The sequence below is a fragment of the Eumetopias jubatus genome, unplaced genomic scaffold (genome assembly GCF_037043125.1).
Source record: "Eumetopias jubatus isolate StellerSeaLion01/CBP00866 unplaced genomic scaffold, mEumJub1_p1.0 scaffold_6, whole genome shotgun sequence".
Taxonomy (NCBI): domain Eukaryota; kingdom Metazoa; phylum Chordata; class Mammalia; order Carnivora; family Otariidae; genus Eumetopias; species Eumetopias jubatus.
Genome location: NW_028274812.1, coordinates 120,334,335 through 120,355,070, shown reverse-complemented (window position 1 = coordinate 120,355,070; position 20,736 = coordinate 120,334,335). Strand labels below are relative to the sequence as shown.

At 53.5% G+C, this 20,736-nt stretch overlaps 4 protein-coding genes across 6 annotated transcripts in view; 2 read left to right on the top strand and 2 right to left on the bottom strand.

Annotated features, from left to right (window-relative positions):
- Window positions 1-39: 39 nt before the first annotated feature.
- Window positions 40-4,511, top strand: CSNK2B (casein kinase 2 beta). Its single transcript, XM_028120622.2, has 7 exons — window positions 40-164; window positions 775-857; window positions 1,771-1,873; window positions 2,655-2,770; window positions 3,218-3,293; window positions 3,442-3,631; window positions 4,276-4,511. Exons 2-7 carry the CDS (start codon window positions 786-788, stop codon window positions 4,364-4,366), a joined length of 648 nt encoding a protein of 215 aa, XP_027976423.1. The 5' UTR covers window positions 40-164; window positions 775-785; the 3' UTR covers window positions 4,367-4,511.
- An 88-nt stretch (window positions 4,512-4,599) lies between these two features.
- On the top strand, window positions 4,600-10,251 carry LY6G5B (lymphocyte antigen 6 family member G5B). Its single transcript, XM_028120620.2, has 3 exons — window positions 4,600-5,410; window positions 5,556-5,684; window positions 5,977-10,251. The coding sequence occupies exons 1-3, from the start codon at window positions 5,287-5,289 to the stop codon at window positions 6,375-6,377; spliced, it is 654 nt and encodes a 217-aa protein (XP_027976421.1). The 5' UTR covers window positions 4,600-5,286; the 3' UTR covers window positions 6,378-10,251.
- Window positions 9,677-12,669, bottom strand: LY6G5C (lymphocyte antigen 6 family member G5C). Of its 3 annotated transcripts, none has more exons than XM_088024075.1 (3): window positions 12,549-12,669; window positions 11,334-11,499; window positions 9,677-9,836 (listed from the first exon to the last, which is right to left on the bottom strand). In XM_088024075.1, exons 1-3 carry the CDS (start codon window positions 12,667-12,669, stop codon window positions 9,677-9,679), a joined length of 447 nt encoding a protein of 148 aa, XP_087880201.1. The 3 variants fall into 3 exon arrangements, with proteins under 3 accessions (XP_087880201.1, XP_027976448.1, XP_087880202.1); XM_028120647.2 differs by having other exon boundaries at window positions 9,677-9,840; window positions 11,341-11,499; XM_088024076.1 differs by having other exon boundaries at window positions 11,334-11,469; window positions 12,549-12,633.
- Window positions 12,670-17,043: 4,374 nt separating this feature from the next.
- ABHD16A (abhydrolase domain containing 16A, phospholipase) overlaps window positions 17,044-20,736 on the bottom strand; it is a 13,808-nt gene continuing 10,115 nt past the window's right edge. The window contains exons 10-20 of the mRNA XM_028120610.2: window positions 20,651-20,714; window positions 20,183-20,232; window positions 19,731-19,854; window positions 18,940-19,044; window positions 18,640-18,703; window positions 18,329-18,385; window positions 18,121-18,183; window positions 17,896-17,972; window positions 17,714-17,812; window positions 17,568-17,614; window positions 17,044-17,378 (exon numbers count right to left, since the gene is read on the bottom strand). Coding sequence (XP_027976411.1) covers window positions 17,295-17,378; window positions 17,568-17,614; window positions 17,714-17,812; window positions 17,896-17,972; window positions 18,121-18,183; window positions 18,329-18,385; window positions 18,640-18,703; window positions 18,940-19,044; window positions 19,731-19,854; window positions 20,183-20,232; window positions 20,651-20,714 — 834 coding nt within the window. The 3' untranslated portion in view covers window positions 17,044-17,294. The remainder of the gene's footprint in view (window positions 17,379-17,567; window positions 17,615-17,713; window positions 17,813-17,895; window positions 17,973-18,120; window positions 18,184-18,328; window positions 18,386-18,639; window positions 18,704-18,939; window positions 19,045-19,730; window positions 19,855-20,182; window positions 20,233-20,650; window positions 20,715-20,736) is intronic.

Below are 20,736 nucleotides of genomic sequence, written 5' to 3'. Positions count from 1 at the left end.
TTGGCGTTTGCGCGTTGCCCTCCCCCCACCCTCCCTAATTTCCACTCCCCCCCCACCCGACTTCGCCTGCCGCGGTCGGGTCCGCGGCCTGCGCTGTAGCCGTCGCGGTTCCTTGGAAGCAGCAACTCCCCTCCCCCACCCTGTTCCCGGTCCCCGTCCAGCCGGTGAGTCTGAGTTCGTCGCCGCGCCGAGTCCCCTGTCCTTAGGCGCGGCACATGGGGTCTCCGCGCGTTGATGTGGGGGTGGGGAAGGAAGTGACCCGGTCCGGCACTGGGGGAGGGAGGGATGGCCTGAGGGCCGGAGGCGGGATGTGGGGACTCCTGTGAAAGGGCCCTCACGGCCACCCGCAGGCCGTGAGAGAAAAAGGCCCAGCTTTTGCTTGGAAAGGATAAACTTCGAAACCTTTGGGAAAGGCGCCGGGGACATGCAGAGACCTGCGGGGTAGGGATCTCGAGCCGAGGGCCCTGCCGGAGTTGACATGAAGAGGAAGGGGGCAGGTCTTCGGGAGCCTTAGGGGTGTGGGTAAGACTGGTGGGTCAAGACCTGTGGGTTTCTCGAAAGTGGTGGGACTCTATGTAGAGAATCTCTAATCTCAGAAAAGGGGCCAAGGTGTGAATAACAGGAACTGGAGAGGGGTGCTCCAGAGTCTAGGGTCTTTTAAGGAAAGGTGACCCCAAAGTCTTCCATGGTTGGAGAGCAAAGTGTGGGAGGAGGGAGGATACCGGAGCCCGGGTGGGAGAGCTTGGGCTTTACTTACACTCTATTTTTCTCCAGCTGACGTGAAGATGAGCAGCTCAGAGGAGGTGTCCTGGATTTCCTGGTTCTGTGGGCTCCGTGGCAATGAATTCTTCTGTGAAGTGAGTTCTCAGTCTCCCAGTCATCTCCTCACAAAGTTTGGCTATATATTTTCCCACATATTTAGCTTCCACACACTTCTCTTACAGGCTGCCATAGAAACTTTTTCCTGTCAAGGAAGAGTCCCTTGAGTAACCCCCCTCACTAACTTGTGAAGTGGCAAGACTGCCCAAGTCCCAAGCCTGTTATTCTCCAGCAATGTAACATTGGACAAGTCAACTTTATTATTATTGTTATTATTATTATTATTAGACTGATACTGGTAGTCCATTTTTTGGGAGCCTGTTAGAATTAGAATGCTGTTTGTGAAAATGTCTTGTAATGTGCAAAGTTGTGTGCTGGTAATACAAAGGATTGTAACTGCCAACAGGACCCAAGCTGTTCAGTCTCCACTTTTTTTTTTAAGATTTTATTTATTTATTTGACAGAGAGAGGGAACACAAGCGGGGGAGTGGGAGAAGGAGAAGCAGGTTTCCAGCTGAGCAGGGAGCCCGATGCAGGTCTCGATCCCAGAACCCTGGGTTCATGATCTGAGCCGAAGGCAGCCAGTTAATGACTGAGCCACCCAGGCGCCCCCAGTCTCCACTTTCCTTAGAGATCCAGCTGCCCCCAAGGAGAGGACAAAACTGATTTGTAGAGATGGGGGGCAGGAGTAGGAACAGGGATTTTTGAAAGGAATGTTTCTTTAAGGAGGCGATCGTTGTAGCTGTTTAAAAGAAAAGCCAAAGCTTTTATGGGAAGGCAGTGTATGTGAACTGGGGAGAGAGCCTCAAGTAGTTCTGCTGAGTTGGAATTGGGGAATGAGGGGAAACAGAAGCAGTTGTGTTGAGAATAAGGCATCAGTTAGAGCAATGTGCCTAGGTCAAAGCTGAGGATTCTGCTCTGGGTTTCTTCTTCACTTCCACATCTTGACAGGTGGATGAAGACTACATCCAGGACAAATTCAATCTCACTGGACTCAATGAGCAGGTTCCTCACTATCGACAAGCTCTAGACATGATCTTGGACCTCGAGCCTGGTGAGGCACCCTCAGGGTTGTTCTGTGTGTGAATTTTTTTTTTTTTTTCTTTTCATATTCTTGTTTATCTGCTGCCCTTTTTTTTTTTTTTTTTTTTTAAGATTTTATCCATTTGACAGAGACCCAGCGAGGGAGGGAACACAAGCAGGGGGAATGGGAGAGGGAGAAGCAGGCTTCCCGCCGAGTGGGGAGCCCAGTGCGGGGCCCGATCCCAGAACGCCGGGATCATGACCTGAGCCGAAGGCAGACGCTTACCGACTGAGCCACCCAGGCGCCCCTTGTTTATCTGCTTCTTGAATTTCTAAATTTTCTTTTGGTTCTCTGACTCCTTTTATCCAAAGTCCTGTCCTTCATTTTGGTCCCCCATCTGACTTTTGCCTGGATTTGTGACTTACACCACCTGTTCCCGCACTCTGATCCTGTAATTTGGTTCTATCCCCTAATGCTAGTTTCCCCCTGGGTCTCATTTCCTGTTTCTTTGTTTTGCCTTGCACCTTTTAGTCTAGAGTTTCATTTTCTGCATTCATTTATTCATTGAGGAGAGAGTTGAGAGGGAGAGAAAAAAGTAAAGGCTAAAGAGGTGTAGAGAGAAGGCAGAGATGCCTTGGGTTGGTGGAAGGGCCAGAGGCCCAGGTTTCTCGGTCAGATGCCCAGGTGATGGGTGGCTCAAAGATGGGTGCCAGGCAAACTGTGTAGCCAGCAGCTCCTGGAGGTGGGTGGGACAGCTAAGAAAGCTGTAAGAGAAATGATGTAAGAGCATTTGGCTGGGGCCATGTTTCAGATGAAGAGCTGGAAGACAACCCCAACCAGAGCGACCTGATTGAGCAGGCAGCCGAGATGCTTTATGGATTGATCCACGCCCGCTATATCCTCACCAACCGTGGCATCGCCCAGATGGTGAGGCCTCTCTGCTCCCCCTTGACTCCTCTGAGGCAGTAAGGGAAACAGAGGTTCCTGCAGTGAGGAGTCACATGTTTTCAACCTTGTCACGGAATATGGCTGAGAAGAGGGGAAGAACCCCAGATACGGGGCCTGGGAATTAAATCCTAATTGGGGTTGTGCTGACTGAGGTGTTTACAGGGAGGGAGACGTGACCTTGGACAGGAAGTTGTTGCAGTCTGCCTCTTCCTCAGGGAACAAACAGCAAATGGCTCTGATGGTCTGTAATCTGCCTAACTGGGGGAAAGGAAGCAGGGGAGTATGAGGGCCCATCTGGGCCAGCTTGAAGGGTTCTCTGGACAGAAAGGCAGGAGTGGAGGACAGAGCAATGTGGGTTGGGCTGATGAAGGGATTGCCCCTTCTCTTATACCTACACACCAACTCCTTTCATTTTATTCACCTCAGTTGGAAAAGTACCAGCAGGGAGACTTTGGCTACTGTCCCCGTGTGTACTGTGAGAACCAGCCAATGCTTCCCATCGGTGAGTGTTGGAGAAGGGAAAGGAGGCCACGTCAGATGGCCGGCCCTCCTGGGAAGGAGTTGGGGCTCAGCAAGTCTGGGCCTGAGTCTGGGAGGGAGGTGGGGCAGGCTTGGGGGTGCCCGGCCTGCTGAGTCTGGCTGTCTCCCAGGCCTTTCGGACATCCCAGGTGAGGCCATGGTGAAGCTCTACTGCCCCAAGTGCATGGACGTGTACACACCCAAGTCATCGAGGCACCATCACACGGACGGCGCCTACTTCGGCACCGGTTTCCCTCACATGCTCTTCATGGTGCACCCCGAGTACCGGCCCAAGCGGCCCGCCAACCAGTTTGTGCCCAGGTGGGGAGCAGGGATAGAGTCACCCAGGGTCAAAGGAAAGGTTTGGGATTCCCCAGAGAGAAGGGAGGACAGGGCATGGTCCTTTCTTGAGGTTTGCTTCTCCCAGAGCAAGTAACCTTGGGGAAGGTATTTGCCTCCCTGTGCCTCAGTTCGCTTATCCATGAAATGGGGATGATAGTACCTGACCAATAAGGTATACTCAAATAGTGAGTTCCTTTGAAAAACATTTGGCACCTGAAGTACCCTTTAAATGGTAGCTGTCATCATCTCGGTTGTTCAGCCGTTTGCCAGGAAAAAGTGTGGTTTCTCTTCCTGGAACATCATGTTTACCAGGAAGAATAGTTTGATACTATATTGAAACAAGTGTTCGTCCGCACACATACACACAAATATACAATCACATACCTACGTGTGTGTGTGTGTATGTCTGTGTGTGTGTTGACATGTAGTCTACAATTTTGAGTTTTAATGGCTATTTAAGGTACATTTCCCAATATTCTGGAGGGAATCCGTTTGGGAGCCACTGTCCTTAAGCACTGAGCAGACTCACGGAGAAGCTGGGGTGGGGAGGTGGAAACTCAGGCCACTGGCAGGGCCAGGGTGGGGCTCACCGTGCTGCCTCTCTGACCTCTGCCCCCGCCCAGGCTCTACGGTTTCAAGATCCATCCGATGGCCTACCAGCTGCAGCTCCAAGCCGCCAGCAACTTCAAGAGCCCAGTCAAGACGATTCGCTGATTCCCCATCCCACTTGTCCCTCAGTCTTTGGCACCTCCGATCCTCTGCTGCCACCCTTTCAGGAACCCTCTATGGTTTTTAGTTTAAATTAAAGGAGTCATTATTGTGGTGGGAATATGAAATAAAGTGGAAGAAAAGGCCATGAGCTGGTCTGCTGGTGCTTGGGGTTGGGGGACGGGAGGGTGCTGGTCTGCTTGATTCCAGGGGCCCTCATGGCCCAGCCCACCCTCCTCAAGTTGAAAACCAGCACAGTGGTGCCCAGTGGATTCAGGTGAGGTTTTTAGCAGTAGAGCAGAATTTCTAGTATGTGCAAGGCCACAAGGAAAAGACCCAGGGAAAATCAGATTTCAAAGTCTAGAGACATATTTGTTCTTTTTTGGCCACCTAAGGCTGTATATTTATACCGTAAGGAGTATAATCAACAACAACATCTTCCAGTTTTGATTTTACAGGGCAAGTGGTCCTAAAATAAACGGAACTGTTAAGGGGTGGAGAGAGGGACAAGGTTCAGAATTGCTGCCGGGTGGTGTCTGTGCGCCCCCTGCTGGGGGAGCTAAGACATGCTCATCTCAGAAGGCTGGGGCCCCAGGGTCCCTGGCCAAATTTTTTACCCAGCACAATAGGGACAGTTCTATTGTGTGGAGAGGACAGCATTTGGTACCAGAGACAGAAGCTGATCCATGGACCCTTGAGGTGGGGGAATAGATCTTTTCAGGGCACGAGGGACAAAGGCAGCTGGATAAAGGCCCAGGTGTTGTCTGGGCCATTGCTCCCACGTACAGGAACCCGACCTTGTGGGTGAGGACACGCTGTCCTCCAGCCAAGTTAATAACTTCCTCCCCCAGCCAAGAAATATAGCTCTGCGTCTACAGCTCCTGCTCAAACTGTCAAAACCGCCCTGCAGCTCAGGATCAAGGAGCATGGTCACAGGAAAGTGGGGTTTCGGGATACCCCCCAGGGACTGCCCTTCTCCCCAGAATTCCATCATGAAGGCCAATATGCTTGTAGGTGTGCTGGTCATGGTGGGCTTCGCAGTGGGAAAAGGTAAGTGGGGCCCAGGGGCAAGGAGCGAGAAGTGACTGAGTCCTGGAAGGGTGTGGGGCTGTAGCCCTGGTTCACGGGCTCCCCGCAAGGCAGAGAACTTGGAATGAGCCAACACTCCCATCCCTCCTGTCTTCTGCTTACCCAGCTCCCGTTCCTGAAGTCCGGACCTGCCACCTCTGCCTCTTGGAAGACCCTTCTACGGGGTGCATTTCAGGCTCAGAGAAGTGCACCATCAGCACCCCATCGCCATGTATGGTGATCACCATCTATTATGGTGAGTCAAGCCCCAGGAAGGGGCTGCTGGTGGGATAGCCCATGGCTTGGTCTCCTTTCCTCTCAGACGAGGGCTGCTTAGGGCCTGGGGTGCAAGAGGAAGACAGCAGGATCCTGGAAGGAGGAGTCGAGGGTTCTGGGGGATCCACTGAGCCAGTTTTTCTGGCCCTTTCTGAAGGAGTCTAGGATGGAAGTCAGGTCTGGGTGAGGGATGGGGAGAGTGTAGGGTAAGGATAAGAGGGTTGGGGACTATGGGAGGCAGCGGGGGTTATTAGCTGTTCCCTCTTCTCCAGATACCAAGATTCGTTTCTTCATCCGAGGCTGTGGACAGTATAATTCTTATCGCTGCCAAGAAAAACGCAATACCTACTTCTCGGAGTACTGGTACCAGGCCCAGTGCTGCCAGTACGATTACTGCAACTCCTGGTCCAGTCCCCAGCTCCACAGCTCCCCACCTGATCCCCCAGCTGGGGCCTGGGCCTTGCCCCTGTCCGAGTCCCAGATCCAGTGGTTCTACCAGGCTCTGAACCTCTCACTGCCCATCCGCAGCTTCCATGCTGGGAAAGAGCCCAAAGGGTTGGATGCCCCGGCCATCCTGCCCCTGAACCTGAACTTGTCCATTGCTGACCTGCGTCGCATATATTTGTTCCTCAATAGTTCGGGACTTCTGGTTCTTCCCTGGGTTGGGCCCTGATGCCTTAGCCTTCCTGGATTTCACTGCATTCCATCATCTCTCCCCTAACACCACAGGCCCCTGCGCTGCCCTCCTAAAACACCCACATTCTCTGCTCTGATTTCTCTGGCCTCCCTTCCACTGTACTTCCAGCATGACTGTGGCTTTGGTGTCTTTTCTTTCCCAGAAACTGGTGGTGCTGGACCTCGTAGAAAATGAGTTTAGAGTCTGCCTATGCCGGCCTGGGGAAGGCACAGTGGCTTCCTCGTGCCCTTTCCTGTCATCGGAGTCTGTCATTCCCCTCATCTTTCCAGTCCCCTGTCAATCTGGTCACTGCTGCCTCCGTTCAGATCTAGTTGTAGATCACATCCTGTGCCCATCTTAAGACCCAGACTGAACTTGCAGCAAGAAGAATGAAGGGGAGACTTGTGTGCACATTTTCTGACTAGCACTGTGCTGTCCCTGCTTCACTCCCTCCACCCCCACCCCTGCCCTGGTCGCCTGCTTCTCTCTTCTCCCATTGCAGTCCCTGGCCTCCCCAGCCTCACTTCGTATCACTGAGTCCTGACACCCACTTCAGTAGATGCCAGGGGAGGGGAGAGGAGAGGCGAGGGTCTGGCCTGCTCTGCACATCTCCTGCTTGCTCTCCACAACCTCCACAATAAATGGACTGGGCTAAGTCTGTGTCACACTGTTTATGGGGTCAGGCTCAGGTGTGGGCAAGTATAGACCAGGGAAAGAAGGTGGATTGGGCATGGGGATCAAACCATCTAGAGCCTGGCCCATTCCACTTGGCCTTTGTGGCTTCCTCATGGCTTGTCCCTTAAGAGCCTTTATCCATCCCATCTTCTGCTTGGCTAGAGATCTGTTCAGCTGTGAGGATTATGACTTCTCTTAGCTTTTGACTTACCCCACAGGGGTGCCTGGCTGGTTCAGTCAGTAGAGCATGTGACTCTTGAGCTTGCGGTTGTAAGTTCGAGCCCCACGTTGGGTGTAGAGATTACTTAAAAATAAAATCTTGAACTAAAAAAAAAAAAAAACTTGCCCTAGAAAGTTAAAACCCAGGTTACATCAGGGTTTTCCATCTAACAGAGGTGGAAAACTCTCCTTTGAACCAGGAAAACTCGGGAGCAAACCAAAGGGCCCCGGTCTGTATCTCAGAGTTACCTGGTGCTGAGGGATCTGGGTTCTTGCCTGTTGTTAGTTCTTTTTAGGATCCTGGCACCCAGGACCCCTCAGTAGGGAGCTAGGTTGGGGCATGGGGGATGTTCAGAGATAATGGTTGGAGCTGCAGTGGTTCGATCTTTATTTTGATACTTCATTTGAAAAACTACAAGCATACAGAAAGCAATAATGAATATGCATAACTTTCCATACATGCAATAAACACACTGCTCTGGGCTTGGTGTTAGTGAGTACAGCTAGGTGCCTGCCCTTCTGAGTCTTGTAAACCAGTGCGGGGATTGTGAAACCTTATTCTGAAAAGTAGTGCAACTTTGTGGTTGGGGGACCCAATCCGAGCTCCTCTGCCACTTGGATAAGTTGGTCTCTACCTTACTTTGGTCACCTGTCAAGGAGGAATAGTACTTCATGGGATCGAAAGAGTGCATGTGTGTGTGTGCACAGGTGAAAATTAGAGCCTTCAAAATAGACACACGCCTTAGGGACAGAGATACAGATTGTGGTGTTTGTGTATGCATGTACTTATTATTACTACTATTTTTTAAAAATTTTAAAAGATTTTATTTGAGGGAGGAGGGGGGAGAGGGAGAAGCAGACCCCCAGCTGAGCAGGGAGCCTGGTGTGGGGCTTGATCCCAGGACCCCGGGATCATGACCTGAGCCGAAGGCAGACGCTTAACCAACTGAGCCACCAAGTGCCTCTCTTACTACTTTTAAAGTAATCTCTATCCCCAACATGGGGCTCGAACTCATGCCCCCAAGATCAAGAGCAATACGTTGTACCAACTGAGCCAACCAGGTGCCCTTTTGGCCTATTTTTAAACCTCTTTAGCAAAACGTACAGAAGCTTGCATACACCATAACTTGAGTTTTTGTAAACCACACACCTGTGTCACGAGTCCTCAAGTCCGTATAAAGGCCTTTATCAGCACCCAAAGCTGCCTTTGTGCACCCTCCCAGGCACGTCTCCCAACTCAGCAGTAGCCACTGTCCTGAGTTGTAGCTGCTTAGAGGAATTTTGTCTGTGCTTGATAACAAATGGCATCATGCAGCTACATGTGAACTACAATGTGTAGTTTCACTTACACATTTTGCACATATGTTAACTGAGCTCCATGGCCCCTTTAATGGCCTGTGCTCTGGCAGGAAGCACCGATATTAATTTGTAGGTCAGGGAGCAGTTGGAGGTACAAAAATAGGTCCAAACCTTCAGTGTGCCCCCCCTCTGTCTGGGCCCACTTTTCTCCATCACCTCTGACTTCAGTGTAAAAGTCTAGGTTTATACAACTCTAGCAAGTCAAAGTGGAGGACGGTCTCAGAGGCTGAGGAATGCAAGGCCCAAAATTCTGCAGTAACCCCACACCATCCTTGAGAAGGGAAGCTGAGCCTGGGGTCAGGCCAGGGCTCCACGAGACCTAGCGGCTCTTCCACAGAGCATCCCACCCCTCAGCCTGGGCCTGGGCCTGGGCCTGGGCCTCTCACAGCTCCGCTCCCACCAGCACCTCTCCCTGCTGTGGACCTCTCCTGCAGTTCTCACACAGCCCTGGATTTGACCCCACTGCCAAGGATGCCCCTTGCCCTTCCAGCCTTCCCTGCAGGAGTGCTTTGGTTCCTCTTCATTTTTTTGTGTCTAGAGCTGAATTCAAGACATGGATTTGGGGCAGAAGCAGAGCTCAGCAGAGCTGGGAGCCCCTCACCTGCCCCCACAGCAGGGCAGTCAGGCAGGAGCTCAGCCTCCACCACTACCAGAAGACACAGACAAGCCATGTAGTTTGCACACCAATTTATTTGGGAGTAACAGCTGGGGACTTGGGAGGCCCATGGTGGGAGAAGGGGCAAAGCTGGGCTAAGGAGCAGCCAAGAGGTGGGAGAAGAGAGGAGAAAAGCTGTCACACTGTGAGGACCTGAAGGCAAAATTCAGAGACTTCTGGAGAGGGAGCCTGGGGGAGGGATAGAGTGGGAAAAAGGGGTGTTGAGGGTGTCAAATAAGAGGCAGCTGGGGCTGGGGTCCAGTAACTTGGAGGCTGGGAGGGCTGGTAGAAAGAACTGGAAGTTGTTCTGGCTGTGCCAGCCAGCTGGAAATCAAGAAGATGAAAGGCGACTGGCAGGATTTTATTCTTAAAAGTCTCTGCAGAAATTCTAAGGAATATAGAAGACTCTGTTCTGGGGGTTATTGCAGAACTCCCGGAAGCAGCATCGAGAAAATATCCAGAAGCCAAACACTGGAGAAGAGCGGGTATATGAACAATCACTCATCTGTTCCTTGCGGCGGCAGTCACTCACCATGATGTCAGAACCACTGTCTGGGGAAGGATGGCAGCAACCAGTGATACAGAGATCCCAGGTCCGAGGCACAGCCCGAAGCCCCTCCATCCCCTCAATCCATATGGACTTAGCATCACTGCCCCCACACCCTTCCCTGGTCCCTCAAAAGGCAAAGATTTCTGGAACTGGGCAGGAGCAGGGAATGCCAGGGAGTCACCAGCTATGAATTCTGTGGAAGGTTAATGGGAAAAGAGCCACTCAAAATATAGTGATGGTTGGAGGGGGCTGAGTTTGGTCTTGCTGGGGAAGGGGAACCAGCACTTGGGCCAGGACCATATAAGGAGAAGTTGAGAGAGGCTTCTCTTTGATATGCTTGAGTACTCTGATATTGGACCGTATCTATGTTTAAGAAGTGTAATAAAAAGACTTGAATTTGAATTTGAAGGTAATTTCATGTAGTGGTTGTTTAAGAGCACCATCTCTGTAGTGTTTTAGGAGTATTGTAGTTGTTTAAGAACACACAAACTGTGACTCAGCTTCTAGGAGACTTGGGCAAGGTATTGACCTTTCTGTGCCTCTTTTTCCTCATCTGTAAAATGGGGAGGGGGTAGTAATAACAATACCTATCTCAGAGAGTTGTAAGTGCTAAGAATAGTGCTGGCACACAATACATGTTTTGCGTTTTATTATTTTTTTTAAGATTTTTATTTATTTAACAGAGATAGAGAGAGAGCACAAGTAGGCAGAGCTGCAGAAAGAGGTAGAGGGAGAGGCAGGCCTCCTGCTGAGCAGGGAGCCCGATGTGGGGCCCGATCCCAGGACCCTGGGATCATGACCTGAGTGGAAGGCAGCTGCCCAACCGACTGAGCCACCCAGGCGCCCCATGTTTTGCATTTTAAAAAGGATAAGGGAGGGGCACCCAGCTGAAAGAAAAAGAAGAAAGAGGAAGGAAGGGAGGGAGGGAGAGAGAGAAAGAAAGAAAAGTGTGAGGGATTGTGTGGAAGAGCAGGCGTGAGGAACAGGGAAATGTAGTCAATTTTCAGCAAATTGAAAATGAGGTGTTGCTCTCCAGAGGGCCATTTGACATGACAGTTTGGCCTAACATTCAAATTCAGGAGGAAGCAGAGCAAATCCTCTGGGAAGAGTAAAGCGGGAAGACAGCTAAGGTCCAAACTTTGGTGAACATGAACCCTTAGGGGTCAAGGAGAATAAGGCAAGACCCAGGGAAGGAGACTGGGAAGAAGCAGTGGATGGGGCAGAGATGTCTGCAGGAACTGTGGCTGACAGGCAGGGAGAAGGGAGCCTGAGGACAGGCTGGGGGGAGGGCTGGTGCTCACAAGGGTCCCCCACAAGGCTGGGTGCTGTAAGGAAGGCGGGAGCTGGTCAGCTGCAGGCTGAGGGAACAGAGGCGTGGAAGCGGAGACAGAGAATGGCTCTGAAGGTAAGGAAAGAGACCAGGATGGGAGCAGGAACCCGACGTGGGGTACAGCTGAGACCTACATTTCGGGGACGGGCTGAGCCAAAGATAAGCAGCTTACTGTTCTTTATGAGGAGAGTCATGCAGCTGCTGCCAGGTGGGGCGAGGCAGATGTCTGATCCCAGAAGGCATCCCAACTCCTTGGTCTCCAAGAGGCATCGATAGCAGCGCAGGTATTTGGGGAGCTGAACTGGATGAGGGGGTTCAGGATCAAAATTACCTAGAACACAGACAAACACTGACTCCAAACCCACCTAATTTCCCGGCTGGTCAACCCCCTCCCCACCTCCCCATCTCAGAAAACCATAAGATCACCAATTCTTGAAAACCATCGGGCTTAATCCTCTACCAGAGGTCTTGTTAAAATCTCCATTCTCTGCTCTTACACCTCCTGAAATAAGGAACTCATTAAGGAATTCATTCACTCATTCAACATGAATTTGAGGTGCTAACGTGTGCCCAGCACTCTGCAAGCTTCTAAGTTCAAAGGTTAGGCAGGGGCAGCTCATTCCAGCTTTGGGCAGTTCAGTGAGGACAGTTCTTCCTCTGGGACTTGGTTTTACAGTCCCTCACACCTATGGACTCGCTTTTGAATATGCTTTCTTAATCTGTAATGTTCAAGAAGTAAAAACAAGACTGCATCATGACAGGATAGGAAGCGTCTGCCCTTTGTAGACAGACCTCAGGAAGCCCACCACCACATTCTTTGGTGGTCTTTTCACTGGAAAGACTCATATTAAACTCTGTCAACAAAGCCCTCCCCAACTACGAGTATATACACTTCCCTCTTCCTCTGGTCCTAGGCCCAGACCACATGTTAATGAGTCCCCAGACCCAGTGGAGCACTTAGTGTGAGGCAGATACCGAACAAACACTTTGAATCCTGCTTCTACACAGGTGGTGTTTTGCACTCAAGTGAGGAGATTATCAGGCTGGATTGAGGCTTGTTCTACTCTGTAGATCTTGGTTCTGTCATTTAGCACGTTCCCGGAACCCTCCCTATTCTGCACTGCCCCAGATTTGAATGGGGTCCCTTCAGTATCTTCATTCAGGTCACTGCTGTTGAGACGGCCCTGGGGTGATAACCAGAAATCTCCCTCAGAGTGAACATCAGTCCTTTCCCACCCAGTCCCTAGGCATTATCCCATCCATCCCATGTCTCCTCCTGCCCGGGTTTACCTGAGCATCCTGGGCAGATGTACCCAGACACCTGGTGTCTGTGGGTTTCTCCAGACCAGGAGACCCTTCTGACCCCTTAGAGCCACTTACCAAACACCAAGCTCATCATGACCAGCGCTATTAAAAGGACCATGTACAGGGCTTGGGGGGTGCTGTGGAGGCCCAGGGGCCCCATACTCCGGCTACCTGCAGGCCCTGCCATAAAATGCATGACTGCCCACCAGCCTCCAGTTGGAGCTTATATTGGCGGAAGAGAAATTGGCCAAGAGGAAGGTAACACCCATTTGGGGTGGAAATCAGTGCCAGGATAGCCAGAGAGACAGAGTGTCCTCAGCCATGACCACTCTAAGGCCTAATATCCTGCCTTGGGGACAGAACCCTGGCAAGAGGGGAATGAGAGGGAAACTTCCTTTCATATTTAATCTATACAAGTTTCTTCACGGTATCAGGTGTTGGGGATACAACATTGCACAAAATCCCCGCCCTCACAGAGCATTCTAGTCGGGGAGACAACAAGGAATAATGGGGAGCGGTGGTGGGAGGAGAAGACAAGTGCTTCCCGGGAGCGCCTGAGAAGTCGAAGGCACTGACCAAAGGAGCAACAAGATCAGATTTCTGTTTGTTTAAAGACTGAGGAGCCCGGGAAACCAGTTAGGAAGCTATTCCTGAGTCCAGCCACAAGATGGCGGCCTGGTCTAGCAGAAGAGAGGCAGGAGACGCCATGAAGGAATCGGACACTTAGAAGGAAGACTGGACAGATTTGGAGTTAGACTGAATATGGAAAGAGGGAAGGTGGAGGGATAGGCTTGCACAAGGAGATGATTGGTGGTACCACTTTCCAAGATGTGGAAAACGTGGAACAGTAAGAAATCCCAAAGCAAGGACACCTGGGTCCCCAGTGACCTGTTCAGTCCAGTGGCCTCCGTGGGGTTTCCGGGTGGCCAGCACCTTTCCTTACGCCCCCCTTCCGCCGCCCCGCCTAAGCTCAGCTGCAGGTCAGTGGCTCTGATCTCCTGCGCCCACAGGCTCCGGCGCCGTGCGCTCGCTCTCCGAGCTTGACTGCACCTCCGGGCTCCCAGGAGGATGCGGGGGCGGCCCCCAGGCCAAGCTCAGTTCTCGGCGGGGAGCGGCTGGGAAGAAAACCTGGGAAAGCCAAGCCCGCGTCGGACCCAGACATCCACCCCTAACGGACACCCAGAGCACTACGCGGCTTCCCCGGAAGGCGGCGCTGCGGCGCCACCAACCCTCCCAGGCAGGAGGCTACGCGGCAACCAATAAGCGGCCGTGGGCGTCCCGGGCGCCCCGCCCACCTCCTCTGCCCGGGACTGGGTGCGTTGCCTGCCTGGCTCCTACGCCCGGCGGACTCTCGGCATACCCCTCTCCAGGTCAGTCTCTGAGGGACTCCGGGCTTTCATTTTTTTTTTAAGGTTTTTATTTATCCATTTGTCAGAGAGCGTAAAGCAGTGGGAGCGGCAGGCTCCCCAGTGAGCAAGGATCCCCATGCGGGACTTGATCCCGGCACCCCGAGATCACGACCCAAGTTGAAGGCAGACGCTTAACCAACCGAGCTACCCAGGCGCCCCTCAGGGTTTTCACTTTAAGTGTGGGTGGGCTGTGGGAAGAGCTGGGCGTAAAGGAGCGAATCACCTGCTCCAGTTTCCGGTCTGGAGGTTTGGGGTGCGGCGCTGCAGGAGGGCTCCCTGCTTTATAATCCTGGACCATCCAAGAATCATCCGGCCTCGGGTGCTGTTGGGGAAGATGGGAAGAAAGGGACGGCGACTCGCGCCAAGGAAGACGCACGGGAAAGAAGAAACACGAAAGGAATACATGCCACTGCGCTCCTTAGAGCGTTGGGATGAATGAAGAAAAATGTATTATTGAAAAGTCAGAGTAATGAAGTTGGTGGGAGGGCCGCCTGGCACCAGCCGAAATGTCTGTTGAATGAACGACAGAGAATCAGAGAGCGGGGGGCTCCTCTTGAAGCGAAGGGGGCAAAAGGGAGTTAGAAGGGAATTTCACAGCGTCCTCGGAACCCCTCTCTCGAATATAACCGCAACTAAGTCCAAGCACTAGGGAGTTATGGGTAGCCGAGGGTGGGCTCCCTGAAGGAGTGACCCTGAGAGGTCTGGGAAGACTCGCTGTGGAGTTAGAGCCCATAGCCGCGCGCGCAGCGGGAGGGAAGACACACGCGTGCTATTTCGGGACTGGGCTGGGTGGGGCTGGGAGAGGTGTTCTTCGGAAGGGGCGTGGCCTCAGGGCCATCAACGCTGTCCCTGTTTCATTTTGTTACTCCCCAGTCTAAGCGACTGGGCGCGGCCAGTGCGCGGGCGGAGCCTCGTGAGTTCGTTGCCACGGTGACGGGCTCCAAGGAGGCTTTCCCGGGGCGAAGAGGCGGGGCGCTGCTGTGGTCGCCATGGTGACACCTGCGGAGGGCTGTATCTGGGCTGAGTGCCCCTCCCCCGGGACAAGGGACGCCTGGGGGTAAGCAGCCGAGTGACGAAACAACGGAGGGCCGAATGCCACCTTCAGGGAACGGGGCCGACAAGGGGCGGGGCCGTAGATGATTTGGACTGGACGAGAGCCAAGTTCTGTTAGCCGACCGGCTAGACCAGGCGGCCTGGGAGAGGAACTCGAGAAGCGATCCTTAGCCCGAATATAAATGAATGAAAAAAATGAATGACTTGGTTCCTCAGGGTGTTGGGATGGCTTGTTGAGTGGCTGGATGAATGAGTGGATAGGTACCTGGCCCTCACCCACTTGTGACAGCCGAGAAGGAGACACCTGCCCCTCCTGGGGAAGTGGAGCAAATCCTCAGCCCAAACGCGGAGCCCAGAGCCGACTCCGGCAGCCTCTAAGATAGGGAAGGATGAGGGATGGTCCAGCCCAGGGCCCACTTCTCCTTCCCAGGTTTCCTGCTCAGGTGCTAATTCTTCTTTGTCCCAGCCTCCATCCTCTCTCCCAGTGTGCCCAGCTCCTCGGGGACGCCTGGCCGTCCGGGCCTTACCTGGTGCCCATTAAAGCAAGGTCCAGAGCCCCAGCGGATGTGAGATCTGCATCTCAGATGTTCTCCTGAGACTGTTGGAACCCTGCTATATAGGATGAGGAGGAGTGGACAGGGAGCTGGTCCCACCCCAGGTGGGGGTTGTTCAGCAAACAGCTGATGTGAACTTTATCAGGTGGGGAATGATCTAAGGATGTAGACTGAGGCCCCTGGGTGGGTGCGGGGGGGGGGTCCAGAATTCAAATGTTAAACTTCCCCCTCCCCATCCACTAAATATATCCAAGGGCTCCTCATGACATCCACTGTTCTTTATAGTATGTGCAGGAAGAAAGGGGTAGGGGGAAGTGGTGGTAGAGGTAGGTCAACAGAGTCCCTAGTGGCCATGGCCAGGAAGGGGGAGTCCCTTGTCTCCAGGGTGTGGGAGGTGGGGCTAGGTGCCCCCTATTTGCATTCAAGGAGGTTAACTTAGCTGAACAGACTTATTTTCCAGATTAACTAACTGTCTTGGTGGATCAGGGAGTGTGAAGTTCAGAACCGGGCAACTGGTCCTACAGCTTCATGCTCCACACTTCCCACCGTTTGCCCCCTGGGATGGGACAGAGGAGCAGAGTGCCAGCATCAACTCTCCAGTATTTGCTAAAAGTTGAACATTCTGGAGCTGCGGCCACCTCCTCTCATTTTAACCCCAAATATCAGGTGTCATATCAGAGATCACCCTTCCAGTGAAGACTCAGTATGCTCCTGCCCCAGAGAATGCAGAAGGAGCTTCATGCCGTGGGGTTCAGGAGACACTGAAATTAGCCACAGGCCATCTAGGACATCAGAGCATTATTGCTTGCCCATGTTAAGCTTGTTCACAACAGTGGCCAAGGGGGGTAAATCTGGGGGAGTTTCATCTAGAAAATAGGTTCCCAAAGAAGGAGGTGGCCAGGAACATATTGATGGGTCGAAGACTGATTCTGTTCCATGAAATCCAAGGATTGGAAATAGGACAGAAGTTAGAGAAAACCCATTTCCTCAGGTTCAACCTAAGGATTTTCTTCTAAGAGCTGTCCAGAACGGTGAAATGTGGCTGTGGGAGAACATAAGCCCTTGGCACCCAAGCCTCAGTCCCTGGCAGGCCCTGTTTTTGAATTGCAACAAAAGACTCGATGACACGGTGAGGAGGTGTGCAGGGTTTGCTGTTAAGACGTGGGGAGTGGGCTGTTCCTCACTCCCCATGGGAACAGCAAGAGCTGAGCAACGAACACTGGGGGTACTGATGGTGAAGCCATGCAGGTTGAATCTGGAAATCCGTAGAAGATTCCTGAGTAGGGGAAATCAGGTACTAGAAAGCGCGGGCAGGGGAGGTTGTACATGGTGGTACTACTCGACAGACCAGTGAACAGGGAGGCATGGGGACCCACTGCATGAGGACAGTTCAGGTTGGGGGGCTGAAGGCCTGGGGGAACGGCAGGGATGGGAAGGGTTGAATTGGCTGGCTGGGGAGGGGGTTCCCCAAAACCCAGCCCTTTGAGGCTTCAGCTGTCCCCACTACCAGCCCCAGGCTCCTGGACATTTGGGAAGCCAAACAATTAGCCCGGCTGTAGAAAAAATACCTTTTTATTAATTATTAGGAATAATCCATTCATCGAATGCAGGCTGTGTGTTGGGAAAGGTTAGGTACTGCCGGATGGAGGAGGGGAAACGTGCAAGAGGGCAGTGAGAAGGGGGACAGTCCCCCTGCTTTCCACAAACTATAAACAGCAACATGAACACAGAGAATCACAAGTAAGAGGATCCTTCCTCATGTCTCCTCCTGTCCCACTCTTTCAGAACGAGTCCCACTGTGGTCGCTAGAGGTGCCAGGGCATCTGGAAGTTCTGGGCTGGGAGCGGGGTGCAGTGTGTGGCCTCAAAGTTGTGCAGATGCTTCTGAGCCTGAACAAAGAGGGCAGGACAGGTGGGGTGCAGAGCACAGCGGTGAGCAGCCACCACCAAACACCTCCACGGCCCCTGAAACCGCCACCCGCGCTCTACAAGCTGCCACTTCCGATGCTGTCCCCAAGTCCCACACGTGCCCCCTGGCCATCCCAGCACCCCCTTCCTGCCTGCCACCCCTTAGCTCACCAGAAACAAGGCCAGCTGCTGCCTTCCGTCTGCATCCATGTCCTCCCCTGCAGGGAAGAGGCGCTCACACAAGGGCCATACATCCGGGGATTCATCCCCCTCCTGGACTCTTCCCGACACCCTCTCCTGCCCCAGGACCTCCTTACCCACACTCCAGGGAAAGTCAGGCCCGTGTTCTGCCTGGTAGGAGCGGAGGACGGATAGGCACCAGTCCTCCTCCACCTCCCAACGGCTGTAGATCGAGGCTGCGCAGGCAGAGAGGGGAGCCGCGTCAGTGACCTGGCCTTGCCACGCCCCCACCCACAGGCCTCGGGGCATCCCCTCGCACCTTCCTCCAGCTGTGAGGAGGCCTCCAGCCACTGCCTCACCACTCGAAGACCCTCCTCTGCCATCACACGGGGATACCTACAGAGGGAGCACCGGGAGGGGAGGTCAGGACCCAATTCCCTTCGCTCCTCACCCCTAAACCCTCCTCCCCCCCTCCGCCCCCTGCTGGCCAGTGTCAGCACACACATGTACGACGCCCCCCCCACCCCCACCCCCGCCAGCTCACCGATACTGCAGGAGCTTCAGCAGGAGGTCATTGCCTCGGTTGGACATGATATCCTCGGGAACCCTGGGGGTGGGAAGAATGGACACTGGAGGGGCTTAGGTTGGGGAGGAAGGGTCTGGATACCCAGGTTTCTGGCGGGCAGAGGCAGGAGGGGTAACTTCCTAGCTCCGTCTGGGATCCGGGAGGGCAGAGGTTCCCAGGCACTCACGTGGTAGTGATGATCTCATCCTTGGTTCTGCGAATCAGCAGCACAGGGCCCTGGTACCTTCAGAGGACAGCGTTGTGGACAGGGAGTGCTCAGAGGGAGATGGTGACAACCGGCTACCCACCCCCCACGGGCTGCCTCCTCGCCCCCTGCTACACAGGGCTAGCCCATCACCCAGAGGTGAGAAAATGTTGAAGAATGGGCATTGCCCAAAGCGTGGCCTTACTGGGAGATCTGCTCGAATACCCAGCAGAGCCTGTACAGGGGGGAAGGTGGAGAAGGGTGCTACATGCTGGATGCTGGCCTGCCCTCACCTGCATAGCTGTTCTGCGTTGTTCAGATTGAGATGCTGCCTCACAGTCCTGGTCACCAGGCCCCCTGGAGTGGGATACAAGTGAAGGGATGACAAAGACAAAGCCCTTGCCCAAAACAAAGGTCCCCACTGTTCACAGAAAGAGAAAACTGAGGCCCCAGACAGGGGAGTCCTCCTGCTTCTCAACAATGGGGTGACCCACTCCCCACCCACAGCAAAAGGATCCATCTCCAGTTAGAATTAAGCTCCCAGTTCCAGCCCACCCCTTCCCTGGAAGGGCAGGCCTGGGAGCTGCACTCACTCCAGCTATCTGGCATGACCTTCAAGGCCAAGGGCACCAGGTCATCAAAGGAGGCATCCAGGATCACGGCACTAATGTCTGGGTAGGACATGGCTGCCCACGTGGCTGGTACCAGGACAGGGAAGAAGGGTGAGGACCAAGGGGCTCCTGCCCACCACCCCACCCTTGTCCCATTGACCCTACAGGCTGACACCATCCTCCCTACTAGGTTAGCCCCAGGTGTCCCTTAACCCCTCACGTCACTTGGCCAGGGCACTATCAGGAAAGGATGGAGAGAGAACATCAAGGTGCATCGAAGACTGTGCAGAGGAAAGATTCACTTCCTGATCCCCGCCCCCCCCCACGCCCAGGATCCTGGTCTGCTTCTTTTAATAATGCGCAAAAGAGAGGCACTTGGGTGGCTCAGTCGGTTAGGCATCCGACTCTTAGTTTTGGCTTGGATCGTGATCTCGGGGTGGTGAGATTGAGCCCCGTGTCAGGCTCTGCACTCGGTGGGGAGTCGGCTTTGGATTCTCTCTCTCCCTCTGCCTCTGCCCCTCCCCCTCGCTCGCTCTCTCAAATAAATACATAAAATCTTTTAAAGAAAATAATGGGTATAAGAGTGGAAGGAAATGTGAATGTATAGAAAAAGGATACCATCTTCCAGACCCACACAGACATCCCACTTCCATCCTCTCCTCCCTTAAGCCTCGACCCCACTGCCAGGCCCCCAGTGTACTTCCCTACCTCTCCTTGGGGTGGGGTAGGGGTGGCACAAATTGGGAGGAGGGGGGCAGGAGGTAGGCTGGTACCAGTGAAGCCGCCGATGGACCAGGCATAGATGATGATGTCCTGGGGCTGGAAGCCCAGGCGGTGGATGGCAAACTGGACCACCACATCCATGGCATTGGCCTCATTCTGAGGAAATGGCACCCCCTGCAGGAGGAAGGGCAAAGACAGGGGTGAGTCAGCACCAAAGGCCACCTGGGTCACTTGCCCGCTCTGAGCATGGACTCTTCTTAGAGCAGACAGGGAGCGTGCCAAAGAAAAGCGTGGTGGGAGGGGCTGCACTCTCCAAAAACCAGACTGCCCGCCTCTCCCCACTGCGAGAGGAGGGGTCTGACTTCCTGCTCTGGCACCTAGGTGACAGGTGAGTGGGAGCCCCCCCTCCAGAAAATATACCCCTTTCCCTAACTCCAGTGGCTGACCAGGAGGAGACAGACCATAATTCAGGAAAAGAAAGGGATTTCAGAGAGGGTCTCACCGTGCTTCCAGCAAAGCCTGGATGGTTCCAGCCCAGGACTGAATATCCAGCTGCAACAGAGGAGGGGGAGGGGTTAGGACCTCATGGTGCACATCCCCCCCAGCCCCCTCCAGCCCTGGGGGAAAGAGCAACAGAACCCTGGAGCTCTAAACACCCCCAAACTCAGAGGCGAATAACTCTGAACCTTCCCAGAATGGGGAGATGACATCAGAGGTTCTGAGGCAGCAGAAGGGAGAGATAAGTGATCGTGTGGTGGCAACAGAACGAAGGCCATCCTGTTAGGGACACAGCCCAAAGGGAGGGATGTTTGGTTAGCAAAGCAAATGGGGAGTACACTTTCCCCCAGACGTGAGAATTTTAAACCTCACTCAGACAAGGTGATCGGGCCGGGGAAGTTTTATCAGTGTGGGAAGGTGGGGCTGTTCCATTCCAAAGGGCAGGGACAAGAGAGCTGAGCCTCGGGCCTACCTTCCAGAGGTGTAGAAATGCAGCCCACCTCATAGAAGCCCGCGTTCCCCTCACAGCAGATCACCTATGGAGGGAGGCAGGAAGGA

What these genes read in the sequence shown, in the direction of transcription:
- CSNK2B (XM_028120622.2), top strand. Translation starts at nt 786, where the DNA reads ATGAGCAGCTCAGAGGAGGTGTCCTGGATTTCCTGGTTCTGTGGGCTC. An exon ending in GATCTTGGACCTCGAGCCTG is followed by an intron (nt 1,874 to 2,654) that starts GTGAGGCACCCT and finishes GCCATGTTTCAG; the next exon opens with ATGAAGAGCTGGAAGACAAC. An exon ending in GCCAACCAGTTTGTGCCCAG is followed by an intron (nt 3,632 to 4,275) that starts GTGGGGAGCAGG and finishes GCCCCCGCCCAG; the next exon opens with GCTCTACGGTTTCAAGATCC.
- LY6G5B (XM_028120620.2), top strand. Translation starts at nt 5,287, where the DNA reads ATGGTCACAGGAAAGTGGGGTTTCGGGATACCCCCCAGGGACTGCCCT. An exon ending in GGGCTTCGCAGTGGGAAAAG is followed by an intron (nt 5,411 to 5,555) that starts GTAAGTGGGGCC and finishes CTGCTTACCCAG; the next exon opens with CTCCCGTTCCTGAAGTCCGG. An exon ending in GGTGATCACCATCTATTATG is followed by an intron (nt 5,685 to 5,976) that starts GTGAGTCAAGCC and finishes CCTCTTCTCCAG; the next exon opens with ATACCAAGATTCGTTTCTTC.
- LY6G5C (XM_088024075.1), bottom strand. Translation starts at nt 12,669, where the DNA reads ATGCATTTTATGGCAGGGCCTGCAGGTAGCCGGAGTATGGGGCCCCTG. An exon ending in CATGATGAGCTTGGTGTTTG is followed by an intron (nt 11,500 to 12,548) that starts GTAAGTGGCTCT and finishes TCTGTGTTCTAG; the next exon opens with GTAATTTTGATCCTGAACCC. An exon ending in CTCATAAAGAACAGTAAGCT is followed by an intron (nt 9,837 to 11,333) that starts GCTTATCTTTGG and finishes TTCCCCAGACAG; the next exon opens with TGGTTCTGACATCATGGTGA.